We start from the raw sequence: 13,403 nt of genomic DNA on the forward strand, positions 1-13,403 counted from the left end.
CCTTGCATTCGATAGGTCATGAGTTCAATCCCTGGAAAAGTCATACCAAAGACTTTAAAAATGGTACATACTGATTTCTCTACTTACATGTAGCACCCAGCATTTGGAAAAGAGTATGTATATGGGAACTAGCCCCCTGCTGTAGTTATTGCACAACTGTGCAGCCCAAGGGCTACAGAAACAAAGATGGGCACCGATCTATGTGTGGGAAGGAAGTTTTAATGCCTCTTTTGGACTACCCATTGAGTTGGTGATAAAGGTATGAACAAGGCATTCTCTTATCTATTTTAATTGCCTACTTTAATATACATGTAAGAATGTCTATTATGCTTTAAAAAGGTCTTGTAGTTGTGTTAACATTTCATTTGATGTTTCCAGTCTAACCTTTTGATTCGGACTTGGATTTATGTTTTTATGATTTTGGTACCTATGTTTATGTTCATGTTTATGTTTTGGTGTCTTATAAGCCCATATGGTAAATATGTAAATAAAAATGCATTCATTCATTCATTCATTCATTGTAGGATAGATCAAGAGAAGTCAAGACTCACAAGAGATGAAGAGAATTCAAGACACACACAAAGTAAGTAAGTATACATCAATTTATTATCTTCCAATGGTGATTTGCATGATTATAAAAGCACTATAAAGACTCGAGTACAGGTTTAAGCCTCAGAAGGGCTCCATTCTTAAAGGCTTGTATACACTCAACCCACAACTTATACCCTTCTCAAAGACAAAAAATTTACAAGTAAAACTTTCTTCGTCCTACCCTAGTGAAAACTGTCTTACCCACTGGACCAAAAGATGCATCCACCACTTAAAATCATCAACCTTTAAATCTTTTTTTTTACATTGCACGTAATTTTGACTTCATACAGTATATATAGTATGTATATATGTACACTATGGTATGTAAAAGTTGTCTTGAATAATAGAAATACGTGCTACGGAACAAGGATGAACGGACTGAGTTAAATTTTCCATTCCTGTGTCACAGACAGAGTTTTTCTGACACTGATTCGCTATAGAGTCGAAGCCTTTTCTGTGGTTTTAGCCTATGCCAATATTGCATCATCAATTACTTTTTAAGCAATCACTCGTGTCATTCAGTTGCTTTGCAAGCAGTACTAAAACAGAATCAGTTCCAGACCACTTTTAGCATTCAACATGTAATCATGATACTTAGGCATTATATGAATGTGTTTTGTTACTGGATATTTTTATTTTTTGTTTTTTTCACAGTTATTTTTACCTTCTTCACCCGACATTGACTGCAAATCCTGATCGTATCTTCTCGTGATCAAATTTCTATATTTCTTTTACTTTCCGTATTAGAACATCTTGTTTATTTCGACATTTACGGTTCACATTCAAGTGTCTTTTTGTTCCGTTGTAGTAAAAATTTGTTGAGGAAAACATCAAGAGTTGCAGCAAATGACTCCAAATGTACAATTTAAAAGCAAACACAAACCACACCACCCATCAATGTCATAATTACTAATACCTAAGCAAAACATTGGTCATATAGCTTAATCAAAATTCACCTTTGCAATAAATCCAAAAAAAAAAGAACAATTATGTCTAAGTACAGAACAACTCTTTTTGGTCCAAAAACACTATAATAATAGATTTCAATTACTTTTTTTCAGATGAAGCATTACTCACATGTAGACTGGCTTGAATTGATGTTGGACTAACAATTTTTAAGGTCACTTGTGGCAAGAGGTGAAGATTGTACTGGACATTGGGTGTGCGAGCTGTCATCATCATGAAAATATGGTACTTCTGTAAGTGCTTAAGTCCACTACATGTATATATTTATATATATTATATTACATCCTGAATAGATCATGTTGTCGATCCATACAATTCCACTGAGCAATTTCTAAAATTGGTCAGTCTTTTTAACAACACAACCCTGTTCCTTTTATTATATAATGCACACCACAGTAAAATCTTATAGACTGCTTTTTTCGCAGCTGTAAAATACTTAAACTGACGTAATCATTCACATAATCATTTTAACATTGCCATTTAACATTGTGCTGCTGTATGTTGTATACTGATACCATGAAACTTGGTTGGAAGCATGCGTGTGTATGAGTGAGCGAGAATGTTTTCTTCTTTACAACAACCCTGAATTGGGAACCCTGTCCATCAGACGGATTGCTCAAATACAAACTGTGAATACTGACTTGATAGTGTACAATGTCATGTATCTCTGTATGCTTAACATATGTCACAAGGGTGTGGCTATTGTATGTACAAATTCTAAGTGTACCCTGATGTTGGCATACCCAGTTTATTTGGAACCAGCATTCATTGACTACTGGCATGCTGACCATTTCTAACGTTCAGAAAAATAACACTAATTATAACATCTTATTACTGCTAATGAAGACAATCAGAATACAATCGTTCAGTTGCATTATTATTTATGAGTGCAATGAAAATATTGAAGAGACTCAAAGCTCATTAAAAAGCTTCAATATCTGAACATCGTAACAGCTGATACCCATTCTTGCCTTTGACATAATGTTTTTGGTATGTCTGGTGATGCATTTCACAATGTATGTGGAATGGACCTATACCATTATTACGTCACAGTTTGTTTACCTGTTCTAAAGAACATTATAGAACGGTCAGTTAAAGAATAAAGATCATTTCAAAGTTTTCAAAGTAAGGTATGTCTGATTTTTGCTGCGTCTAGTTGTGTTGACACAGCATTACATGCCGCATGGGTGATTTAGTTGTGACATTAGACGAAATTAGTACTGTATTAAAAGCCTTATATTAGGCTAAAGCTACACAAACACGCACCGCGCTACGCACCTCTGTACAATATAAACGTCGATTGACCGGCATTCATTGCGGTAAACAAACTGTGACGTAATAATGGTATAGGTCCATTGAATCTGTTCGATCAGGACAGTTGCAAAATTAACCAACACAAAACAACTCGTAATGTTCATACAGGCAGATGTTGACTGTTATTGTATGCGCCCTGATTGACTACATGTAGGTAAAACAGTGTAAAATACTGCCCTGCTGAGAGTTTGTGCATCTGAGCTGTCAAGTCAATCACAGAACCGTGGCTTTCCAGTCCTTTCACTGTATAAGCATGCCCAGAAATCGTGTTCGCTACATGAGACGTCACCCCTGAACGGGCGCCCGAATGTCCAGCCAATTTTCGTCTGTGTCTCTCAAGCACTTCTGCCGGAGAAGAGTGTTGTTGCAAGATTGTGCAGTCCGATATTGTCTTGAACGTCCCCTTATCTCTCTCTTTCCTTCTCCGTGGTTAGATCACTGCCGCTTGGCGTGCAGCATCTCCATGAGCAGGGTGGCGGACGGCAGGATCCCGTTGAGGTGCTTGAGGTACATGAGCTCCTCGGCCTGCACGGCGATGAGGCGGATCTCGGGCAGGCGCAGGAGGAGCTGTCCGAAGCGGTCGTTCTGCTCGGGGTAGTTGCAGAGGGTGTAGTCCAGCAGGGCCACGTTGATCTGCTCCTGGAACTTCTCCAGCATGGAGCGGTTCACCAGCCCCTTCACATCTGCAAAACACAGGGTAAGGTCCAGGTTAGTCTTCATACACTTACAACACACAATGTACTGTAGGGAGTTTATTCACATGTACAAAACACAGGGTAGGGTCCAGGTTAGTCTTCATACACTTACAACACACAATGTACTGTAGGGAGTTTATTCACATGTACAAAACACAGGGTAGGGTCCAGGTTAGTCTTCATACACTTACAACACACAATGTACTGTAGGGAGTTTATTCACATGTACAAAACACAGGGTAGGGTCCAGGTAAGTCTGTACATTTGTACATTTGTACAATCATGTACTAGACACAATGTGTGGTCTTCATACAAAACACAGGGAAGGGTCCAGGTTTGTCTTGACTTCATATACGTGTACATGTAGTACAAGACACAATGTTGGGTCTTCATATACATTCTACATGTACAAAACCCAGGGTAGAATAAGTCAACTGTCAGATTGCTTAATGGCTTAAGTTTGCACATACATGTGTACATGTAGCATACAGTAAACATACATGTGTGTATGTTGAAATGGGTTAACATTCTTGTCATTTTTATATAAAATACTCCACAGTGATATCAATTATGAAATTACAAGCCTTTTGTATCAATCCATCACATTGAGCAAAGTGGCAAAATTTGGCTTACAACCTATTAACGGATTAGGAACTGGATTTAACAGGCTTGTTCTGGAAACATAGCTGCCTCAGAGTGTTGGCATACTTTAGGGGACATTGACCTCCAAATACCAGTGTGACATGACAGAAACCTGCCCCTTGAACCGGCACTAACATCGTCACACATAACAACCCTCTTTTTCAACACCGCCCTGACGTCACAGGCCAAGAGAACATTCCTCGGTTGCAATGGCCGATTGTTCGGGCAGTTAGAGCTAATAGATCAATATCATTGAAAGGAAACGTAAGCCTTCTCTGGCGTAGTGCCAATGCCACTACCTGTTTAGCCCTTAGACCCTAAACATATTTAGAACTTTTAGTAGTGATTTCATGCATTTTATGATTTCACGTAGACTGCAATACTATTAGGACATACCAATTTGGTTTTTCACAATTGATTTTTACATCTCTAACTTTAAAATACTGGGGAAAACAGGTAAAATTTTTGTTACTGGGTGTTTTTTTTTCTATCCCTTTCCACTATACTTGTTCACCGGAAGTCGCCTGGGGTGATTTAAGGACTTTGCCCTTCATTGCTAACCTACCTGTACACAAACAATCTTAATGTCAAAAGGCAACATCAATCGCTTAACCTGTACATGTTTGTCTAGAAGCTTGGCCATGATTTTCTGCATTAGATTCTAATATCTTCTCCTACTTGCATACATGTAGTCTACAGTACTAAGCTACACTAACTGCAATTAAGCAAAAAGTTGATTCACAATTTGTTTTTTTTAATAGCTGCAACCTCAAAATACATGTACTTGGAAAAATAATTGATTTTCATTTACAGCTGGGTGTTTTTGTTTTCAAAAACACAATACTTGTCTGCAGGAAGTTGCAGAGGTGATTTGAGGACATTGCCCTACGCTGCTACCTACGTGCATACGTGTACGCAAACATCTTTTCAATAGAAAAAGCAATCTGCGTTCCCCATGAGTGGAGACCAATGGGCATGAGTCACTCAGTCATTCAATCATACTGCCGCAGAGTGAGAGAGACAGGCCAATGACCTTACAGAAATGTGCACAATTTGGAAAATCAAGATTGACGTAAAAACCTCCTGCCACTGCACAAGGCATCAATTTTCTTTGCTTTTCTAGAATGTTAGGTCCATAAATGCCATTCTTGTAGACTTGTTTCTATGGATATGGCTTTGCGTTCGAGCAATTTGATGATACGGCAAAATCTTCTGATGACGTTCTTCAGAGTTAATGGCCCTTAGGAAAGGTTACTGTAGGTTGATGACAGTTCAGTTGGAAAACGTTAGACAATTAGCACACATAAAGCGAGAAGCTTGTTTTCAGGACAGTCCCGCAACTAGGAGTTCCGCGTTGCTATATTTAACATCATTTCAGATCGTATCTTATAGCATAAACACTATATAAATGGTAAACAACCTGTTTTTACCAGTTTTTCAAACCATAAAATTCTGATGCACAGTCGCCAAATGAGTGTAGCGTTTCTCAGAACAGGCACGGTTACCGATTCTAAGAAGGATTACGGCATCCCCAGGACAAATAAAGCTCGAGAGCTGCTTTCGGATGATTGGTTTACAAACGTTACCTGATACTGTTCCCACACACGTTTGCAGTGTTGACGCAGACTTTACACACTCGTGAGCCCTGTATTTTGGTGATATTGACTATTGACGGATATGCACTTTTTTCACATTTAACTTGTGATATCTATATTGGTCAGATGATACTGGATCATTTTAAAAAGCTAAGAAGGCTGTACATATACAATAGAAAGTTAAGCACAGTCAAGTACCTGTCAATGTCTTGTCATAATTGAAGCGTTAAAAACATTTGGGAGATTTGACTTGGATCAAAAAGTTATTTTGCCAGTATTTAGCTTGTCTTCAACACACAACATAGGAGACATGTACATGTATGTGAATATACATGTAAGCTTCACAATGTTCACATGTTTAACCCTTTACCAGCTACTGAACCCCATACATGTTAAAGGCGTAACCAATACAAATTTGGTGCCAAATGGCTACCTTAGGATGCCAAAGGTTCTGTAGCAGTATAGCTGGCATAACCGCCCTTTGGCGAAACACACCAGCTTCGCAGGCACGCTGCGCTGCAGCAGCTAGCTATATCACACTGAACGACTTCTTACACTCAATCTTTGCACATTTAATTGCAGGAGTTGTTTAAAGCTTTCTAGTGATAATGCCCCAACTGTGCTTGGTGGCAACGAGTTCCAGTCTACGACAGTTCTGGGGAAATACGAGTTTTTGAATACCTCAATTCTTGGTTGAGATAAAAGGTTAAAAACAAGGTCTCTCACCAGTGTTGAAGAGGATGAGGAACTTGAGGCACATGTACTCCAGGTAGTCGACCTTGGCTTCTCGCAGCTTGGCCGCCACCTCGGCGGTGCAGTCCATGGGCCCGAACCCGAGGGACGGGATGAGTGACATGTTGATCTCCTGTCCCTGGGACGTCATCAGACAATCCTTCCCGCTGACTGCTCGCCGGTAGAGATGCTCAAGAACTAGCAGCTCGCTCCAGCAGTTCTGTAGTAGAGCCATCTGGTCTTCAACCTGAGGTGGGGACAAACAAAAACAAATCTATCAGTTCTTCTGTTCTATAAATTGGAGGAGAAAATTCAGTTGAAACTTGTATGGCTCAAGTGCTTATGTTTTCTGCAATGAGTGACTCATAACACTAGCTTGCAGCTTGCAAGTCTAAAATTTTTTCTGCAAATTTTTTTCTTAAAAGGTGCATATTTCACACCCTGTTACTTAAGATTAGAAGTGTATTTTAGATAATCTGCATTTGTAGACAAACATGGGTCTGTCCATACTGGACACCTGACAGGTTATCATAATACATCTCAATGATTTTACATTGCCCATTTGAATTGTACTACCTGAAGTTCTATACAATACAATTACGGTAGTTACGGTAGTGTTTAGCATTACCCACCTCCAGTTGGCTGAACATGGCATTGTTCTTGGCCCACTCCACAGTGGAGACCAGGCTTCGGTCGGCTAGCTTGCACAGCATGACAAAACTGTTGGGCTCCTCGCCTTGCCTCATCTGGTCCTCCACCGTCTCCAGCAGCTTCTGCCTCAGGACCTTCTGGTCGGGCTCGCACTGCAGCAGCTCCTGCATGAGCTTGGGAACAGTTCTGGGCCGCTCGTTACCGGCCGGAGCCGCCGACATGCGGTCGGGGGACAGCCTGAGTTCTTTGTCCGTCTGGCTGTGGAGGTGGTTGTTGGGCGGGGTGGTGGGAGGTGACGATCTGACTGAGGTAGCGCTTTCCTGTTGGCAGGAGGAGGGCTGGTCGTTGAAGACGTCCTTCTCCGGCTTCATGGCGAAGTTTTGCGGGTACGACGCGTGCGGCTTCATCCCGTGGTTGATGTACGAGCTCCCTGGGTGGAAGTTCATGGGCAGCCTCTCCATGGTAGACGTGATCGGGGAGCTGTAAAAGTTCGTAGCAGTAACTGGGGGGATGATGGGAGGGTAGCTGCTGGACACGGTGCTGGGCTGGGACGAAGGCGACAGCGTCGACATGGGTGACATGGGGATGCCCTTGGCCGCGGCGTGGATGTTTTGCACGGCGGAGTTGACGTTGGTCTGGTACTGGCAGTTGGGCATGGGCTGGTACAGGGTGGCCTCGGACTTTGTGCGAGCCATCATGGCTTTTCTCTGCTGCTTGATGGCACGGTCGCGTTTGTACATGGGGCCGAACTTGTTCCTGCCTCCACGCATCCTGTCTGTGCGCACAGCTGGGGGGAGGGAAAAAAGATTGACGTGTCAATCAAATTGTTTGGAAATATTCCCAACCTCTTTGGAATCAAATACATGGGTGTGCAAGGAAACAGGTATTGTGTCAATCAATTTTTACTTCCAAGCGCACCCATTTCTGGTTTAGACGTGCATGTATGGGGGTGGGGGGAAACAGGATTGATATGTGTTCATCAAATTCACAGCAAATCTATTCGAAGTACATTCAAACCTGTCTTTGAAGACCACTGTAGAAAGGCAGCCATCATCGAGTATCCTTTAATAGTCGGGTCAATATAAAAATAATCTTATAAGTGGCCACAATGGCCAGGTAGACCACATTGGAAGAATTACTGAGCCAGCGCAAAACCCAGATTTTTCACGATTTTCGTTTGTTGTTTGGTCAACATTGCATCAGAATTTTGCCTGTAGCAGACGATATCCAACACAACATTTACATACTATAGACAGGATGTCATCCTTACAAAATCTAAATATATGTACGTTAGTACAACCTTAAACGAGGTGTTCTGTCAAAGTCCTATGCACTATACATTTTGTACATTACATGTTTTTATGCAGGCGCAGTACATTCTGTCAATATGCTACCAGGTGGTCCTTATGTAGAGGTACAGATTCAAATGTATTGCCTGCATCCAACCAGCACTGTAGCAGGTATATTCATTCATTCATTCATTCATTCACCTTTATTTAAACTGGATGGCCCTGTCGGCCTTGTACATGCCGCTCTTCCCAGAGGTCCAGTAATGAGTGAGGGGTGGGATCACGGGAAAATAAATTAACTCATACACAATAAATAAACGAAGTATATCAGGGATCATTGAACAGTTATGACCTTCACACTGTTTGATCAATGCTTACAAGGGATACTTGGGCACTAAAGATCAATCTCCTCGCATTTGAACTTGCCCTCCTAGCATGTTCCAAAACAGATCCCGGGTTGGCACGCGTCCAGGTCCTTACAACAGCTGGGAGGTACAAAGTACCAGCTCATACTGATATCAATTGTGACTGACAACAGTAAAGGGATTTTGAACAGTGAGCCCCTCAGCGCTGCCAGGACCTCTGTTTGTGCCAGAAAACTTCAACTGGAAACAGCTGGGATCATCAAATAGGTATCATCATCATTATTCTTGGTCCTGCGTGTGCCAGAACAACGTGTGCCAGAACAGCATCCATTGTGCTATGCTGTCAGTAGTGGTTACTGGTAACAAAGTTTATAACAGTTTGTTGTACGTATATGAATTACTTTGCTGGTCCTAATATATTTGCTCTTGATTTTAGGTGATTTTAGAATAATGCTGGCAGGCAATTTCTGTAATATTGTTTCATCAAACCAGCCTTTGGGCTGCAACTGATATAGTTGATGTCATAATAAACCATTCTACAAGTGCTTGTCTTAAAAAATAGCTACATTGTCATAGTGGTCAATACATGAAGTTTTGTGTTTCACGGTGTTTATGGAAAGCATTGACGTTATAACAAGAATAATATTTCTTTGACTTGACAGGGTTATGAGTCATATGTTATTGAAATATTGAATTATCTGAAAGCAGTAGCAACTGCCGCAGGGGTTTTGACATTCAAGGTATTCACAGCCTTTAGAACGAAAGCCCTAATAGCTGGATTGATTTTCTTTAGTTCGGTTGATTGTGAAATGCCAGATGCAAACGGGTACAGAAAACACGGCGCCAGCCATTAAAACTGGACACGAGGATCCATAATAGACTTTGTATGCACGTCAGCTGTATTTAAGTCTACCGTGCCAAGCACGCCTGATGTAGTTATACACCCGTAACATCAAGTCAGAGCAATCTAACATTACCACGACAGATGAAAGCCATGTTACTACTACAAAAAGACAGGAGTGTCAGTGATGGATACCGGTTTTTACCAGGCTACCAGGAGTTTCTCTCGTAAGATGATCAGTGTGTCACTATGAATGTTTCAAAAAGACAGGGCATATCGGGCTAGAAGGGGTATGAAACGTCTTTCCAGAACGAATCACTCGAGAAGAGCTACTCAGATATACTGGGCACATGAACTCTTATCTGTAGGCTAGAGTTCAGTACATGTACTCCTGTCATTTTCATACTTCGTGCCTCGTTGTAACAACACGACTCTGACATGTGATGCATTTGGACAGCGGCACTTGATCTGATATGTTTCCACTTACTGGGCAGACATTTCAGGAAGACTCAAATGTTTACAGATAAGTTACTAGGTAGTAGCTAAAACAAGGCCAAACTAATTTGATGAGTTGGTCCTCAGACTAAAGGTTGAACTGGAAAATCAGTGTAAAAACGCAGTTTGGGGGGGGTATGTTAATTGGTATCTGTACCTTTCTACTGTACACATAGTTTTAAGGGAGTGACTTAAATCTCTGATAAAAGTTTTTCTCCCAGTTTGCATCTAGTCCTCTTGCTGAATGACCTATAAAAAATGCTTGGTGTAAAAGATCTGCATCATCTCACACATGCTAGAAGACAACATACCAAACTAAATTGTCAAAATCTCACATCTTGTACATGTATGCTGGGCCCAATGGGAAAGCAGTGTTGGTGTCGGCATTAATATAAGTTGAAAAAACTTGAGTGTGTCGTCACCACGTCTTCAGATTACATGTTTCGGAATAAAAAATAAAAAAATGGGAAAGCAGATACTACAAGCTGAATGGGCTACCCAGCCGCTTTTTTTTATTCTAACCTTTCATGACTAGACATGGTGATAGCACAATTAAGTTATATCAACGCAGAGGATGAATACAGGACAAGACAGTACTCTTTTTCACCAGAGTTAAGTGAGGAAAGTCATGTAAAGTGCCTTTCCCAATGGCACAAGATCGGTGGCATGTCAGGACTCGAACCCGGGACCTCTTGGTTCCTAGTTGAGCACGCTGCCGCTACGCTATACGACCCCACAATAGATAATATTATTTACCTTCCAGTTTCATGCCGACTTGCAGACACTTCTGGAAGCGGCAGTAGGGGCAGCGTTTCCTCTGTGTCTTGTCGATGACACAGTTCTGGTTCTCGATGCAGGTGTACTGCTTGTTGTTCTGGACCGTGCGCTTGAAGAATCCCTTGCAGCTCTCGCAGGTCAGGAGCCCGTAGTGGTAACCCGACACCTTGTCCCCGCACACGGGACACGCCTCTTCCAGGTCCTTCGCTTCCTCTTCAAACTGATAGTCTGACATCATCTTCACACCTGCGTAAACAGAAGGCGGCATCACAATTATCATATCATGTCAAGAAAACGTTGACATTTCAAACCTGGGCTTGAAATACCTTTTTTCTGCATACCTGCAAAGGTGCAGGTAATACTGAATATTTAGCCTCTACCAGGCACCGCGGATCGCTGGAAATAGTAGAAATTGGCCGAAATAAAGGGACAGTATACCAGAGAAGATAGAAGATCTAATTCGCGAGAGGCTACTGAAAATTACCTACATCAGACAAATTTTACTTCCAGCACTCAAAATTTAGGAAGTATAGATCACACTGAAAACTGGTCAGAAACCATTGGCATAATTTCTTACACTTAAAAGGTGGTAACAGTAAATTAAGCACAAATATACAAATGCATTGTGTACATGGAATGGCGCAGGTGAAGTGACCACATTAGGATCACCTGGCCAATATGACCACTTAAATGATTTTTCCCATAGAGACCACCTGTCTTCTTGGACAGGTTTACCTGTATTTTTTACCTCCTTGAGTGCTTCGTAAATATTCTGTCCTCAGAATAAGTCATATGGATAGCATACCAGTCTAAAAACTATTGTGGGAATGTTGTTTAATACTCTCACAGATCCGTGAGGTATTTTATTACCATTGATTATATCTCTGTCATATATATCACACTTATTTATGAACATAATTATAAACAACTTCTCATTTGATTTGTGTGTATGTACTATCAAGTGCGAAAAAAGTGCGACAATGCAATTGAAAGATATATCTAGGATTAGTTTGAGTTTGGGTATGTTTTGCATGATTTGTGGGGGTTTTGTAGTGATCTTGCACAAATTGGACCGTTGGGTACTAAGTTAAATGATGATACATGGACAACTTGGGAGGCAAAATGCAAAATTAGTCGAACAAAACATCCTCGAAAGACTTAAAGGAGCCCGATGCAGTTTTTAGGGCTTGAAAACCAGATTTGTCAAAGTCGATACTAGTATTCTAGACACTTACCTACATACCAGTACTAGTTGAAACAAGACTATCAAAAAGTATGTCAACATTTATGGAGCAAAAATGCAGAACAGTGTGACAGAAAATAGTTACTGGAAGGGCCCTGGGCTGATTTTGGGGTACCACCCAGAAAATAAAGGACTCATCTTGGGGCTTGTTTCAGTGATGGAAATACTTATTCAAATGTGCTAATATGTGGGACAGAATATGTCAATATCATACAGATTGCCATTTTCCGAATATTCCAGTTTTGCCACTTTGAACTTGCATTGGATGCCTTGAATACTTCTTTATGGCAGCTGTCTTGTGTATCCAAGAATGTTCTCTAAGAGTTGATTTGAAACTTGGAAGTGTAAAGAAAGATAAGAGAATTGCTCACACCATTCTGAACACTTCCATCTTTCTTTACCACTTCTGCATTTTGTCTTAAAAGAACTTTAAACAGAGACTGTTGGTTGCCATACCTTATCTACAAATGTCACCACAGCAGTTGCGTATAGTCAATTAGTTCTTTATACACATGGTTTACACCAATGGGCAGGTGTGAAGTGCTATCCACTCACACTGAGGTACATGTAAGTACATCTCTCTGTTTTGTAGTTAAGTCATTTCTATATACAAAGTTATTCTTGTATACGATTGTAAACAAAGTAAAAATGTTGCTCTTGAGTTGTTTAGATATCTAGGAAGCATCATATGAAAATTCTCTATTTTTATACTTAGTGATGTTAAAAGTATCATAAGAAATTGCTTAACAAATGTGGTGACAACCCTCTTCATTCTTCTAAATACGACAAAAACATTGGAGTTGACACTGCAAAAAATCCATACTTTAAGCACACCTAAAGCATGTATAAAGATTCTGTTCCTAAATATGACAAAAACATTGGAGTTGACACTGCAAAAAATCCATACTTTAAGCACACCCTAAAGCATGCATAAAGGTTCTGTTCCTAAATATGACAAAAACATTGGAGTTGACACTGCAAAAAATCCAGCCCGCATATATACATGTACTTTAAGTGTGCTTAAAGATAGGATTTCGGGCAGTGTATTTTTTTAGATAACGGGGGATTCATTCTTCTAAATATGACAAAAACATTGGAGTTGATACTGCAAAAAATCCATACTTAAAGCACACCTAAAGCATGTAGAAAGGTTCCGTTCCTTCCCTCATGTGTGCCTTTACGCATACTTTAAGTGTGCTTAAAGATA

The 13,403-nt window shown here is 40.6% G+C and overlaps 1 protein-coding gene across 4 annotated transcripts in view; it reads right to left on the reverse strand.

Moving 5' to 3' along the window:
- Positions 1-588: 588 nt before the first annotated feature.
- LOC109482600 (nuclear receptor subfamily 5 group A member 2-like) overlaps positions 589-13,403 on the reverse strand; it is a 118,735-nt gene continuing 105,920 nt past the window's right edge. For all 4 annotated transcript variants that reach the window (XM_019785386.1, XM_019785387.1, XM_019785388.1 and 1 more), the window contains 5 exons: positions 10,933-11,199; positions 7,168-7,973; positions 6,530-6,782; positions 2,914-3,554; positions 589-2,584 (listed from right to left, as the gene is read on the reverse strand). In XM_019785386.1, the coding sequence (XP_019640945.1) occupies positions 3,307-3,554; positions 6,530-6,782; positions 7,168-7,973; positions 10,933-11,199 (1,574 nt within the window). In that variant the 3' untranslated portion in view covers positions 589-2,584; positions 2,914-3,306. The remainder of the gene's footprint in view (positions 2,585-2,913; positions 3,555-6,529; positions 6,783-7,167; positions 7,974-10,932; positions 11,200-13,403) is intronic.

Source organism: Branchiostoma belcheri, unplaced genomic scaffold, assembly GCF_001625305.1.
Source record: "Branchiostoma belcheri isolate BF01 breed outbred unplaced genomic scaffold, Haploidv18h27 scaffold6, whole genome shotgun sequence".
In the NCBI taxonomy this organism is placed as follows: Eukaryota; Metazoa; Chordata; class Leptocardii; order Amphioxiformes; family Branchiostomatidae; genus Branchiostoma; species Branchiostoma belcheri.